The sequence below is a fragment of the Boleophthalmus pectinirostris genome, unplaced genomic scaffold, assembly GCF_026225935.1.
Source record: "Boleophthalmus pectinirostris isolate CB_2022bp ecotype Guang Dong unplaced genomic scaffold, ASM2622593v1 HiC_scaffold_13, whole genome shotgun sequence".
Taxonomy (NCBI): Eukaryota; Metazoa; Chordata; class Actinopteri; order Gobiiformes; family Gobiidae; genus Boleophthalmus; species Boleophthalmus pectinirostris.
Window position 1 is genome coordinate 28,421,290 of NW_026571036.1, and position 14,872 is coordinate 28,436,161.

General features: G+C 36.0%; 1 protein-coding gene across 4 annotated transcripts in view; it reads right to left on the bottom strand.

Annotated features, from left to right (window-relative positions):
- Positions 1-1,239: 1,239 nt before the first annotated feature.
- Positions 1,240-14,872, bottom strand: part of gpcpd1 (glycerophosphocholine phosphodiesterase 1) — a 35,209-nt gene continuing 21,576 nt past the window's right edge. For all 4 annotated transcript variants that reach the window (XM_020933685.2, XM_020933687.2, XM_055149812.1 and 1 more), the window contains 6 exons: positions 12,735-12,790; positions 12,063-12,128; positions 11,822-11,958; positions 11,109-11,244; positions 10,141-10,301; positions 1,240-4,264 (listed from right to left, as the gene is read on the bottom strand). In XM_020933685.2, the coding sequence (XP_020789344.1) occupies positions 4,051-4,264; positions 10,141-10,301; positions 11,109-11,244; positions 11,822-11,958; positions 12,063-12,128; positions 12,735-12,790 (770 nt within the window). In that variant the 3' untranslated portion in view covers positions 1,240-4,050. The remainder of the gene's footprint in view (positions 4,265-10,140; positions 10,302-11,108; positions 11,245-11,821; positions 11,959-12,062; positions 12,129-12,734; positions 12,791-14,872) is intronic.

Genomic DNA, 14,872 nt, shown 5'->3' on the forward strand with positions numbered 1-14,872 from the left:
GGGGTTTATTTAGCGTGGGCGTGTTTTCGGAAGCTTAAATCGGTGCAGTGTAGACTGGGAAATGTAGTTCTTTGGAGTTCAAACGCTATAGACCACAATGCAAAATAACAAATCAAAAAACTACAATTTCCAGTAACCAGTTTTTATCTTACTTATCGGTTTGTTTACGATATGAAAAATAAATGCAAACGTTTTATTATACTATTTGTTCCCTTTTGTTTTGGTTTATTTTAATGTAAATAATTGAAATTAATACGTAATAATAATAATAATAAAATACCGGTTGTTTTGTGTAACTTGATTTCAACAGCAGATGGCGTAAAAGCACTTTTATATTTAAAACACAACTTCGTGCCAAGTCAAAGGGTTAAAACCAAACGCCCTTGTTGACTTGTGATACAAACCAGCCTGATGGGTGTGTTCCATGGAAAATCAGAGAAAGAGAAACATTTATCAGTACCTTTAATATGTTGCAAGGATTCACTCTTAACACCAGTCGCTCTATAACTCACTTTAACAATTATCAACCTTCCTCATAGTCTAGTTTTGCAATGTTGTTCTGTCCGTTTTTGTTGTTTGTTTTTTTTTGTATGCATTTTTATTCAGCCAGAGTCTTTTTTTATTCCTTATTTTATTCATACGTCAGTTTATTTTTCCTATGATTATTTTTATGGTTTACTTTGCACAATATTGCCGAAGCACATTGTGAATTCTGTATCCATAAAAGGGATTCTGATAACAGGTAGGGCAGGCTATTTATTTACTGAAGTGGTAGCCTAGGCTTTAATATAATAAATGCTTATCAAGTTGTAGGCTATATCAATTTTATACAGCCTATTTTAGAGCTAAGTAAGTAGGTCAAGGGTATGAACATGTCAATCAATAAACAAATGATTGATAAGCACAAAATGTCATTGCAGAATTTAAGTTCATTATCAATTTTCTGAAAGATTAGACCATTTCTTCAGCTGTAATTACATATTTGGGAGAATATGGCTCGAACACACCCTTAGCGGTCTGTCTGGCCAGTGTAATTTTGCATATATTTGCATCATTACTTTGTTTTGTATGCGTGCAGAGACAATATAGGTTACCAACAACTGTGAGATGTGGATATATTATTACTGATTAAAACTTGATCTTTGTATTGACATCGTGTGAGTTTCAAAAAGCCTTATCTAGACTTGATAGGAAATGCTAACCACAGCAAAAAAAAAAAAAAAAAAAAAAAACACAATATTTCAAGAATTTACATTTTAATTTATTTTAGATAGTAATGGCAGTACATGTTTCCATAATTGTCCATCTTCCCATCATTATTTACAACTATACAGGGCATGCAAAAGTCATGCAGTCCATTCTTATAGCTGGATTTGTGCGATAATGACATAATGCAGATAGTATTTACATTAGTTTGCATTGCTGTACATTTATTCTATACAAAAAGATGCAGTAATTCAAGTGTAATTCCCCTGACATTTTACCTAGAACTAACACATGCAATGAAAATAACTGCAAGGTGGAAGCAAAAAAAAAAAAAAGTTGCGTTCATGTAATTTCTTAAAGGGCCCATATTACGCCATCTTCTGTTCTGTTATAATGTTGTTTCTTGTTTCCATGTTAAATAAATATACCAGAAAGTGCTCCACTGTGTTTTTAAAGTCCAAACACATTCACTAGAATCATTTGGATGATTTCAGCCCTGGAATTTGAACTTGAAAACTACAGCTTCATGACATGACATTGTGCAACGGAGCATTTTGAGCTTTGGAGATGTAGACAGACCAATAATAAAAGGTTACTTAAACATGTGTGTATGATAAAGACAACTCTGTATATGCTTTTGCGAAGGTAACAACATTATAACATGGCTTAAAACTCACAAGAATCAATTTTGTGTAATATAGGACCTTTAGTGCCTTCAATAAAAGGGGATCTGTCATTTTCAAATTAAGAACATATCTTTTTCGAATTTGCAGTTTAAAAATGTCAAATTGTAAATATTCTCATCTAAATTTTGTGTTAATACTTCTGCTATAGGTGGTTTGAACTTTGCAAGCTCATAAAACAGTAAAACAAAACAACATTTGTCAATCTGAACGCAACACTTTGATGCATTTATGAGTTTAAGTTATAAAGTGAGATACAGAACAGAATACAGCCAATGTACAAACATTCCCCTCTAAGGCCCACGGCTAATGAATAAATAACATTAAAAAAATCTGCATTCATTTAAGTTAAAGGTAGTTCAAGTGAAGTAAGTAGCACATAGAGAAAGCAAAGCAAAATAGCAAGGAATAGCAAGGTTATCTTAAAAGTGCATTATGTAATTTTTCTGGAGTGTTTTATTGCTTTGTCTGCTGCCTAAAATGTTCCTTAGTATGACTTTAAACTATTAGGAGTTAAAATTGCTCAAAAATACATTAAGAACGTTGACCTGGCTTGGTAGCACCACTTAAACTTAAATATCTCCTTGGAGGTGGTTAAGGCCATACTGCGGAACATTCCAGTGACAAAGCAACATCTCCATAGCGGCAAGCAAAATACAGCAGATCCTCTACCGGAAAAGTTACACAGTGCATCTTTAAAACACTCCATTGTTCCTCATTCTGCAAAGAGAATAGAGATCCTTCTATAACAATACCTTTCAATATGGCAAATACCTCAACCATGGTCAACTGTGTATCCATATTCAATTTGGTATAAAGCTACACTAAATGCACTAAATGAGTCCTTTTAAATTTACAATCTGGTTACAATCTACACAAGGAAGAATTTTAGCACTTTAACTAGCAATAAATGCAGAAAAATGGCTAAATAAATATATACCAAAAAGCACCAGTCTGTTGGTATTCCACAATCATTGATGCTTTTCCCAGGCCTCTTTAGAAAATCAGCATTTGAATGAAATAAAGAAGACATTGTGGAAGCTAAATCCTGTGATACTTGGCTCAAAATGATTGGACTAGAGCAGCGGTTCTCAAAAAGTAGTACACGGACTTCATCTGGGGACAGTCAGGGGTTAGTTCCCATTTTAATTAAATTTAATATGTTCACTTTTTTAAAAAACATCTTTGGTTAGGGTTGGTTTAGACCTGGTTTAGTCCTGGTTTATTCCATGGTTGGACTTGGTTTAGCCCTGGTTTGATCCCAGTTAAGTCGTAGTTTAGTCCTAGTTTAGTTTGTAGAATAGCTTTACTCCTGGCTCAGATCCATCTTAGTAAAGACCTGTTTTATTTCTACATAAGACATGATTTTGTTTAGATACCTAAATTTAACCTGGTTGCCTTTAGACCTGGTTTAGTCCTGGTTCAGAATTAGGCTCATTTTGGTCCATCCTTCACAGACATTTTGTGAAAAAGTGAAGTGAAAATAGTTTTACAAATGAACCAGCTTTTGCCCATATTTTGTCTAAGTTCATTCTCCAACATTCTTAGTCAGTATTTCCATATTTGTGAATGTTTTTTTTTTTTTGTTTTTTTTTAAAGGAGGAGCTGAGACCAGAATCGGACTTTACGCTTTTGGCCCTGGCCTTGGAGGTGGTTTAAACCTGTTGCAGACCTGGTTTAGACCTGTTATAGATCTGGTTTGATCTCAGTTTAGCCTCAGTTTTAGCCTCCATTTTAGTCTCAGGTTTAGACCTGTTATAGACCTGATATAGACCTGATAAAGGCCTATTTTAGACCTGGCTTAGTCCTAGTTTAGTTTTGGGTTAGTCTCTAGATTAGGTTTACTCCTGGCTCAGATCTAGTTTAGTAAAGACCTGTTTTAGTCCTACTGTATATTGGACCTGGTTTTGCCTAGTTTAGATAACCAAATTTACCCTGATTTCCTGGTTCAGTCCTGGTTCAGTCCTGGTTCAGTCCTGGTTCAGTCCTGGTTCAGAATTAGGCTAATTTCCGTCCATCCTTAGCAGACATTTTGTGAAAAAGTGAGGTGAAGATGTGTTTTACAAATGAACCAGCTTTTGCCCAAATCTTTAGAGTCCATTCTCCAACATTCTTAGAGAGTATTTCCATATTTGTGAATGATTTTTTTGTTTTTTGTTCTTCAGGAGGAGCTGAGACCAGAATCGGACTCAGCACTTCCAGCCCTGGCCTTGGAGGTGCATAAGTCCACAGAGGAGCAGGGGATGGAGGAGCAGGGGATGGAGTAACAGGAGCAGGTGGAGCTTTTCAGGGTCTCCTCTGTGATCACCTCCCCCAGAGAATGCTGCGCCTCCACCTGGAAGAAGCCCAGCTGCTCTACTTGGTCCTCACCAATTCTGCAAAAAAAAAAACAAGGACAAAAACATGTTAAAGGTGCACTGTGTAACTTTTTGGTTGGGCGTGTCCATCACCTTCTTGTTTCTATGAAGATGCCATTGCTCTGACTGGAATGTTCCACAGTATGACATTAAATAGCTCTACAATACATTTATTCAATTACAGGTGGTTTTATAGCTCAAAAAAACTAGAAAACAGTCAGACATTCTGACTGTGACGGTCATCTCTCCACAGATCTGACCTGTAACTTGGGTCTGGTTTGGTTCCATGAAAATAGAAGGGTTTAATGCCATACTGTGAAACATTCCAGACAAAGCAATAACACCTCCATGGAGAAAAGCATTTGACAGACCCTCCACCAGAAAAGTTACACAATGCGCCTTTAAATTATAAGGAAACTTCAAAAAGGGCTGAGAATCTAGGCCTTCAGAATTGAATGTAATTAACTAATGAAATGCTTATACCAATTTGTGTAATGCCCCAGTGTGTCAACAGTAGCAATCCATGGGTTTCAGAATGATGAAAAACTGCGGCCGTTGCCATAGCGATTAACAACTTTAAACAAAATATTATGTCTTTAGAATGGGGGAAAAGTCCTCCAAAAGTTGCATAAAACAAACTGAAATCCATGAATAAGTGAAGAAGGGGAAGTAATGATTGGTTTTAACTTCTGCTTCATCACAGATATGTGCTTAGTCAAGTTGAGAAATAAGTGAATTTTATCTAGTGTATTTTTTTTTTTTTTTTAAGTATAATTAGCATATTATATCTCATTCTTTGCATTTAAAAAAATAGGTACAATAATGAACAACTGAAAACAATATATTGTTTTTTAAATATGAAAAAATTTCTCAAAATGTTGCCTATAACAAGAAATTGAAATCCATAGTTGTACCTGTTGTTACCAAAAATGAATGCACTATATAAACTGAAGATGGTGCACTTTCCAATAGAAAACATTTTTTTTAATCAGTCATGTTTTTGTGCATGTATTTGAGAAGTTGTAGTGAAAAAGGTTACTACTGGGTATGTTTATTAAGAGGGGTGCTGTGGGCGCCCAAAATCTCAAGTTTGGTTGCCGCTCAATTATTTATTTATTTTTTCTTCAATTTTTGAGGTCCACGATTTATTTACTCCAAGCAGATATTTACAAACTAACTGCTAAACTTGAATATTTGAGCACAAATTTAGAATCTATGACCCAGAATCTACAACCAGCTTGCTAGCTCTACTTTTTATGAAGTTATGATGTCTCCAAAATGCTTATAATTTAAGGTATCCGAAAAAGTGAGCATGGTCCCAAAATTTCAACAGGCAATAACTCAAGAGTGACTTAAGGGATTGAGCTAAAATTTTAGATTCTTTCATTTGGTAATTTTTGAAATATTTTACATTTTTTTAATCTGAGATGGCTCATATGGGAGGGCGGCTGATCCAAAAGCACAAGATAAAAGTTAGTCTCTCTAATCTCTTACAGCTCAAAATATCACATAGGCTCTTTAGATTCTCAGTCCTTATACCACACAGAACCTTCTATTAAAACAAAGACACTTTAAAGGTACACTACGCAACTTTTCTGGTGGACGGTCCGCTGCCTACCTACCTGCTGTAACCTGCTTGTATCTCTTGTGATAAATAGGTTTAACCTATACTGAGGAACATGGGAGACAAAGCAATAACATTTCCATGGAGACAAGCAGGTAGACCCTCCATTAGAAATGTTACGCAGTGCACCTTTAAATAGTCAAGTCAAGATGCAATGTGCAGTATAAAAATAACCAGGCCAAAGTAGGAACAGCACAGTTAAATAAAATAAAAACTGTAGAAGAAGAAGCATGACTGTGAGGAACACAGAATTTTAGCAAAGTAGCTTGAGCGGTAATCATTGCTAAATCTCATTATACAGGACTCAGGTTAAAACGTGTTTGAAACCTCACATGACCATCATCCACAAACGTAAACATGGAGCTGAGGGTTAGTGAGAGCGTGCCCTGCTTCAGCGCTGAGGGTTAGTGACAGTATGGCCTGATTCTACACTCCAGACGAGACTCAACACGAACTGGTCAAACAAAGAAGCGATCAATAATGCAAAGTTACAGTTTGTAAGTTTTTTTAGTTTTCAAAGTGTATTGGGGTAAAGGCTATAGGGTACAGAATTTCAAGTGATTTAAGTTTCAGTCATTTCTAATCATCAGCTTGGGCCTTTTTAATCAAAAGGTCTACAGTCAATCCTCTGACCGTAAAAAGCGCAGAGTGGGGCTGGGCAATTTATCAAATTAAGTTGATTAATTGGGGTTTTTAATAATCGAGATTTTTAAAAAATCGTGAAATTGAGGATTATTTATTATTATTATCATTATTAATTCATTGATTAACAAGTTAACTCCAGACTTTCTCACTTGCAAAGTTATTGTGCAATTACAATTATACAAATGTAACTGAAAGCAGCTTACAATTTTTTAAAGAATAGCAATATGGTATGATATGATGTGTAAAGCTCTCCCCCCGTTTCAAACATCAGCAGTCCCCCTCTGAATTAAAAATAAGATTTTACCTTTTGGCTAAATCGCTCAGTTCTAGCAGAGTATAGAGGAAGAAATTTGACCATTTTTTGAGATATATGACAATGTTTAAAGGCCTGCAATGTTTATGATCAGGAAATCAATATTGAAAGACTTTATTTGGTTTCATAAGACTAAATAAAAATTCATCAGAAATGAGGACTGAGGAGAAAAATTCCAATTAGGGTTGTCGAAAACAAATCAATACAATCACATTCCATAATAATTTTGAGTCGGTATGTTGTAAGACCCCAGCGTGTATGGTAATAGTATTAATTTGTACTGGAAATTTGAATATCGTAACAAAACAGCCCTTGTGTGCATGAGGTGGAATTGTCAATATGCAGTGGACAACTCAACATTTCAGTGAAGAAATAAAGATTTCAAATGTCATGCAGTCACTTCATCATTTAAATATGATGTTTTGTACCATAGCACTGCTCATACGACATAAAATACACAAAAATAAGCAGGGCAAAATGATTGACAGGGCAGTTGACCAATCAGCTTGTAGAAAAAAATATTATTTCAATAAGAAATATTTAATATAATCGCTTTACAGTTTTATTAAAGGGCCCATATTACACAATTTTCTAATCTGTTATAATGTTTCCTCATCACAAACAGACCTGGAGATGTGTTTTGTTTCTTTCACACTCTGTTCCACCTTGTAATGTCATGTGGTAATACAGGAAGTGCTCCACTGTGTTTTTAAACTCTATCCAAGTGATTCTAGTGAAGGGGTATAATTTCTGACCTGGAATTGCTGATCTTTACTGAACAAAAGGTAGAAGGAGATGTTAACTTGAAAACTACCAATACAAGGTCATCACAGAGCACTTTGAGCTTTGAAGATGTAGACAGACTAATAATAAAGAGTTAATTAATCAAACATGTGTGAATGAAACAAAACACAACTCCAGGTCTGTTTTGGATGATGTAACAACATTATAACATTGCTTAAATCTTACAAGAGTCAATTGTGCCTAATATAGGACCTTTACATTTGCCCAACTGTTTTGGAGACTTATTTATGACAAGTCAACCGTCTGGCATCATTGCACTGGATCCTGTTTGTTCCTGTTGCAACTCATTTAAATATTGACATTCAAGCAGTAATTAAAGTGGGTGTTGTTCATTCAAAACACCTCTGTCTACATTCATATGAGTCAATAAGATGCACAGTCAACAACCAGAGAAACATTACGGGAATCAGGAGAGCTCGAGTCAAAATATGTCACCAAGCAATCACAAATTCTGCAATGAAAAGATACAGGTGTGATGTGAGGCAGTACACGGCACCTGTCACCATAACAGAGTCTGAAGCATGGTTTGTTCGTATCAAAAGAAATATGGCTGCTTATGAGGAAAAAAGAAAGAAAAATATCACAGGGGAAGCACAAAACTCTGATAATCTGAGGTGAGAGAAGTTTGACTTTATTCTAAATGAAGGGTGGCCAATGAGTTCCTTCATCACTGAAATAAAAATGGCTTCAAGGGCAATGGAGGACATGGGGACCAGACTGATATCCAGCAAAAATACAGCAAGATATCATTCTGCATTTGCCTTAGACTTTATGCTTAGCAGAATGAAAAAAATTATTAGTCATAGACGTTATTCATGTATCCCTCTAAAGTAAAAAAGAAACATTATAAATATATCGTTCCTTCTCTCATTTACTGAATATGACCCTGCACATGTGGAGGCAGACGAGGGGTTCAAGTTTAACTAAGAGTTCAAAGTTCATTGTCTTTAGTCCAGACCACGAGGAATATGAGGGCAAAGGTCAGAGTCCAGAGACTGGGAAGTGAAACAGCTGAACACACTGTCTCACTCTGGAGTCAGACACCAGAGTCAGGTGGAGCAGACCTTATGTTATGTAATCCCACAATCAATAATTTCCATACACTTGGATTTAATCATATTCAAAGTTTTGACTTGAAACCATTCCAGGATGGAGAAATTAATGGGAAAGTACAATATATATATATATTTTTTTAACAAATAGTAACATTCTCTTTTTAGAATTTAGACAGATTTTAGAATCAAAACTTTCTAAATAGTGTTTTGTTTTGGCCAGCACAAAGCACTGCATGTGGGCAACTAAACCAAAAAGCACACTGTTAAAAAGCTGCACTTTTCTGTATATAATTTCTGTGGTGGAAGGTTAGCCACCTGCTTGTCTGCATGAATATTACTGCTTTTCCTGGAATGTTCCACATAATGGCATTAACTTGATGTCACCTGCTTCTCTTCATGGAGTCAATTAAGTCAGACTCATGGACAGATGACCTTTCATAGTAAAAGTGTGCAGCCCATACCAGAAAAGTTACACTGTGTATGTAATGTCATTATTTTTTACATAACCCATTTCATGATTTTCAATGGCTTTTTTATACTGGAGTCTTTATACTGGAGTCTGGACCCAGAGAACAGAAGAGGACGGAACTGAATAGTGGTGTGTGGTCTGGGTCCAACTGAGGTTTATGTAACAGAGTGGCAGAACAGCACCTCTCTGATTTGAACAGGGATTATCTCTGCTCTCTCATCAGCAGCTCAGATACACTGCACCTCATTCACCTGTTTGTGAGCAGTCGTTACATAAGCTCACAAACAAACACACTGTCCTGAGGGCTGGGCAGGGGAAACTTTTGTATACCATTTAGTATCAACCACAGAAGACAAAAGTAATCTGTCAAATCTTTGCGGTTTGGTTACTGCAGTTATTACAGTTACACTGAGTTCAGATTTTGGAGGTGATGACTTTTTGTAGTGTGATATTCAAATAGAGGTTTCGATAGAGACAGAGATGTGACAGACAGGGTTTGCAGAAATGATGCAGAAATGCCCAAAAAATAAAATAATTCACAAGGGTCTACAGATAATAACTATTGATACTTTGGAGCTGATGTCATCAACATTTCCTGAGTGAGGGAAGCTAACTAAAAGCACTGCTCTGATAGACACTCTGTTACTCAAATTAGACGTAAGAGCTCTGAGCTTTGTTTTAACAAAGGGCATTGTGTCACCATGGTAACTACTGAGCATTCCACCAATATAGATACATGAAGCACACCCCCAGCATGATGCAAATTGTCAATATAGCAGCATAAAAGCATAATATAATGTCGTCTTTAAATATACCATTTAATTGATACAGGGCTACTGGCTCTTAACCACATCTAGGAGTGGGAGAATCTGAAAATAACCAATAATAATAACCAATAGTATTAACCAATAACAATAACCAATAATAAAAATAATAACAACAACAATGAACCCCACAAAGCTTGTATAAACCCTGCAGACTGACCTGTCGTATATGATTCCATCTATGCCTTTTTCTCTGAGTTTCCTCCTGTTCTCGTGGTCATTGTTGTCTTCTCCCCAACTGAAAACCACCAGGCCTTTAGACTGGGCCTCCTCGATGTAGTTCAAATGCTTCAGCAGCTCCTCTGTGTGAGCGCTGATTCCCTGAGGAAGAATAATCAGAAAGAAAAGTTAATGTTGTGGCTCAGTTAATGCGTAATGTAAACAAATTAGGTCTATAAGCATGATTTCAACCATGAACAAATAATAATAAATGGTTTGGTTCTGTTAACAGTTTTGTCCTCACAATTTTTTCTTTATTTTTGGAAGTACGGCTTGTCAGCGACTTGTCCCACTTGTTTAAAGATTAATTTTAAAGATTTTGTTGACTCTACTGCATACCGCATCAGCTTTGTCAAGTTGTTGTGCACAGTTTTGTATTATGTTTTTATATATTTTTTGGAGAATTGTCATGTGGGAGCATGGATGAAGTAGGCTTGTGGGTGGAGCGTTGAACAGAACCTTACTGCTAACCATAAGGAGGGTTTGAATATAGAGATCGCAAGATTACTCAAACATGGATGGATGACATGTAAAACCTCTTCAGACGTGGTTTTGATGAGGGAACGTTATAACATGGTAGAAAGCTCAAAAAATCTATTTGGCTTTTAATATAACAACTATAATAACAACTTTTTTTTTTTTTTTACTGTTAATATAGAGCAGATTTGTAAGAATATAAAGTGATATTCCTGCATTTGGTTCATTTTACATTTGATTTCATTTTTCTGATGGTTAGGCTGCTAAATTCTAAACGTAGCAATCATGTAAAGCAGTTTATAGAGTTGTTCCACAGCTCATATGTCGTTTTAGGGCAGGGCGCTCTCTCTGGACGCTTTGCATGCTTGTATGTCTTTCAATGAGGAAAACTCAATACAGGAAATGACCTGCTTTTTGCCTTTGTACACTTACCAGGATGTTCTCACCCTGGGCAAAGCTAATGGCGATCTGCGTGGTCTGGCAGCGTATGTCCATGAGTTCAGGGTAGCGCTCACAGATGCCCTGAGTCAGGAACAGAATCGGGTACTTGTTTTGTTTGTTTCGAACCCTGAAGGGAAATAAACAGAGGTTATTTGGGGTCAGAGAACATGTCGCTGCTAATTACATTCTTGGCAAGTCTGGTCTGTTATGAAACTGGGTATTATGAAACATGTTGATATAACATTACACACAAAATGTAATTGTTACAAACTTAAGTAATTTGTATTTCTGATTTTAAAGTGCACTATCTGACTTAAAGCTGCACTGTGTAACTTTTCATCTGCTTGTTTCCATGGGGATGTTGTTGCTTTGTCTTGCATGGAGGTGATTATGGTGCAACAAAAATATCTTGAATATGATGCATTTTTACAGTGAGAGTGGTTAGTCCACAGAGTTTAGCTGTAACTTGGTTAAGTGAAGTCACCTGCTTGTCTCTACGAAAGTTTAAATAACTTAATAACTTGTATCTATCTATATAGGGTCTGCAATAATGTACCCATGGAGACAAGCAATCTGACCCTATTCCAGAAAAGTTACATTGTACACCTTTAATGTTAGAATTTAAAAAACAAACCCTTGTAACACTTTACATTTTAATTAATGCACATAAGTAATAGTATTTGAGGTAATGCGTCTTGACTCACATGGTGCAAATATCTGGGTCAAATGAAGAGAACACTATACGTCTGTTTCCTCCTCTCTGCAGTACGCACGACAAAATGATGTCCAGAAAAGTGTTCATGTTAAAGTAGGTCAAGAGGTTAGCGTCCCATGACCCATCCTGTACATAATCAGATGAAAAAACATTCAAACAAAATCTCCAATTGTTTATTTTTTTTGATATATACATTTTTTGGGAATTTGTATTTAGCTGACAATACCAACCTTCATTTGGCAGATCCATTTCAGTTCAATGTTGAATCCCACATTTTCAGGCATGGCTTGAAATATCTACAACATAAAAATATAGTTAAGTCAAAAACATACCTGGAGTTGTGTTTTGTTTCATTCACACATGTTTGAATCATCTTTTATTATCAGTCTGTCTGCATCTTCAAACCTCAAAATACTCTGTTTCACTTTGAGATGTCATGTAATGGTAGTTTTCAAGTTCATAGCTTCTTCTACATTTTGTTCAGTAGAGATTGGCAATTCCAAGACTGAAATTATCCAAATGATTCTAGTGACGTGTTAGAAGTTTAAAAATGCAGTAAAAAATATGGGGTTTGCACACAAAAAAAGAAGAAGAAAAAGGGGTGGAAAGTTGAATCACTGTTCTATATGTTGTTTTAAATATTTGGTTAATTTAGTGTTGAAAAGACACAAAAAAATGGACATTTCTGTGATTTAGCAAGTCATAACAATCATAGTCACTTTGATTTCTAATTCAAAACTGAATCTTTGTTGAGACTTGTTATAGAATGTTTGTTGTTACGCGGCAACTGTTGTAACTGATAAGTCCAAAACTCCCTTCAGGGTAAAATAACGTTTATTCAATCCAGTGTTATTCTAAATGTTTTCAGTATCAACCTAAATGTGTTATCTAAGAGTGTTTACCTGTGACAGTGAAGGGAAGGGCTGGTGTTCATCTATTTCATCTTCGTCCTCCAGTTCTGAACAAAAACAAGACAAAAGCACTGAATCACCAGCTTGAAGTGAAACTAAACACTAAATCAATCACTATTAAACTGTACTTATGGTGTTTTAATAGCATCATCTACTGTTCCTAATGCTATTATTAGGGATGCACCGATATGATACCAGTATTGGATATCAGCCCCGATCCAGGCTTTAATGGATTGGATAACGGTTCCAAAATATCGGTTCAGTCGATATCCCATTTTGGTCTATAAACTGGTGTAAGACAGCTTACTGGACACTGTTTGCCCAAAACACCACATAATATTGATATTAGGGGTGTCAAATTATCGCGTTAATTGCGATTAATTAATTACAGTCATATTTAGCGCGTTATGTTTTTTAATCACGTTAATCTCATTTTTATTCTCTAACTTTACTGTTTCTGTATGCGAGTTGCTTTATTATAAAACCTGTTTTTATGTGTTGTTGGGACAACAACACACACACACAAAAAAAACACATTTATACATTTTTTTATTTCGGTAATTCCACTCATTGCCGGAAACCCACACAAAACGCGCGCAGTAAGAGCGATGTGAACGTCACGTTAACGTTGGCGGCGTCAGTCGCACAATGGACGAGGTCGAACAGCCAGTAGAACAGAGGCAGCAGTGCACAGGTAAAAACGCATTCGTGTCTTGGAAATTCTTCTCCCGACATGAAATATAAAAGAAAATAACAAATATAAAATCGCCTACAACTTAAATGTCACTGGTGAAAACAACCTGCATAGGCTCATGAAGTCTGCACTACTGTCCTATAGTGACCTGCCACATGAGAGGACACGCACACAAACACACACACACAAACACACAAATACACACAAACACAAATACACACAAACACAAATATACACAAACACAAACACACACAAACACACACAAATACACACAAATACACACAAACACAAACAAACACAAACACAAACACCTTCATCATCGTCATTAACCTGAGAACGCACGGACCACGTTTCCTTCTGTAGTTACTGCGCGGACACCGCTGTCCTCCCGTGAGCCGCGTGTGGATCGTGTTTTCTCGCGTACGCGGCGTAAACCGCGCTTCCTCCTGTGCGCCTCTAAACCAGAACTAACACCAAGACTAAAATCAGGACTTAACCAGTCCAGGACTAAACCAGGTCTAAACCAGGACTAAACCAGAACTAAAACCAGAACTAAAACCAGGTCTAAACCAGGTCTAAACCAGGACTAAACCAGAACTAAAACCAGGACTAAAACCAGGACTAAAACCAGGACTAAAAAAAGGACTAAAACCAGGACTAAACCAGGACTAAACCAGAACTAAAACCAGAACTAAAACCAGAACTAAAACCAGGTCTAAACCAGGACTAAACCAGGACCAAACCAGAACACCAGGACTAAAACCAGGATTAATTCATTCCAGGACTAAACTAGGACTAAACTAGGACTAAAGTAGGACTAAAGTAGGACTAAAGCAGGTCTAAACCAGGACTAAAACAAGGACTAAAACCAGTGATCTCATATATAAAGCATTTCTCTATCAATAATATTTTTAATATGGTTAAGGAAAGACTGGACTTTTTATTGTCTTTAAGTAGACAAAAGTTATTATGTTCAGATTTCCTCGTCTTTGCTACTTTACAGTAAACAGTTTCTTATTCATGGAGACTTGGGCTCAACAGCCGATTTGGGGAGATTTGTTAAACAATAAATGACTTTATAAAGTCACTTTTTTTGTTCTATATCAGTCTTTTGATCTGCCACAATAATGTAATAATGAATTTAAATGAAAATACCTCAAATTGAAGGCTTTTCTCAGCAATTTTTAGGTGAGATTAAAATGAGATTAATTAGATTAATTAATTACAGATCATAATTAATTAATCTCTCAATTTTTTTAATCGCATGACAGCACTAATTGATATAACAAGTTATTATTTAATTTTTACCTGTTCTGTAGTTATTTTAAAGGATTAACAGTTACAAAACACATTTGAATATTTTTTTACCATACATAGGAAATAAGATATATTTTCAGTCCCTACACTGGGATCATTGGATAGCGGGTATCAGGGG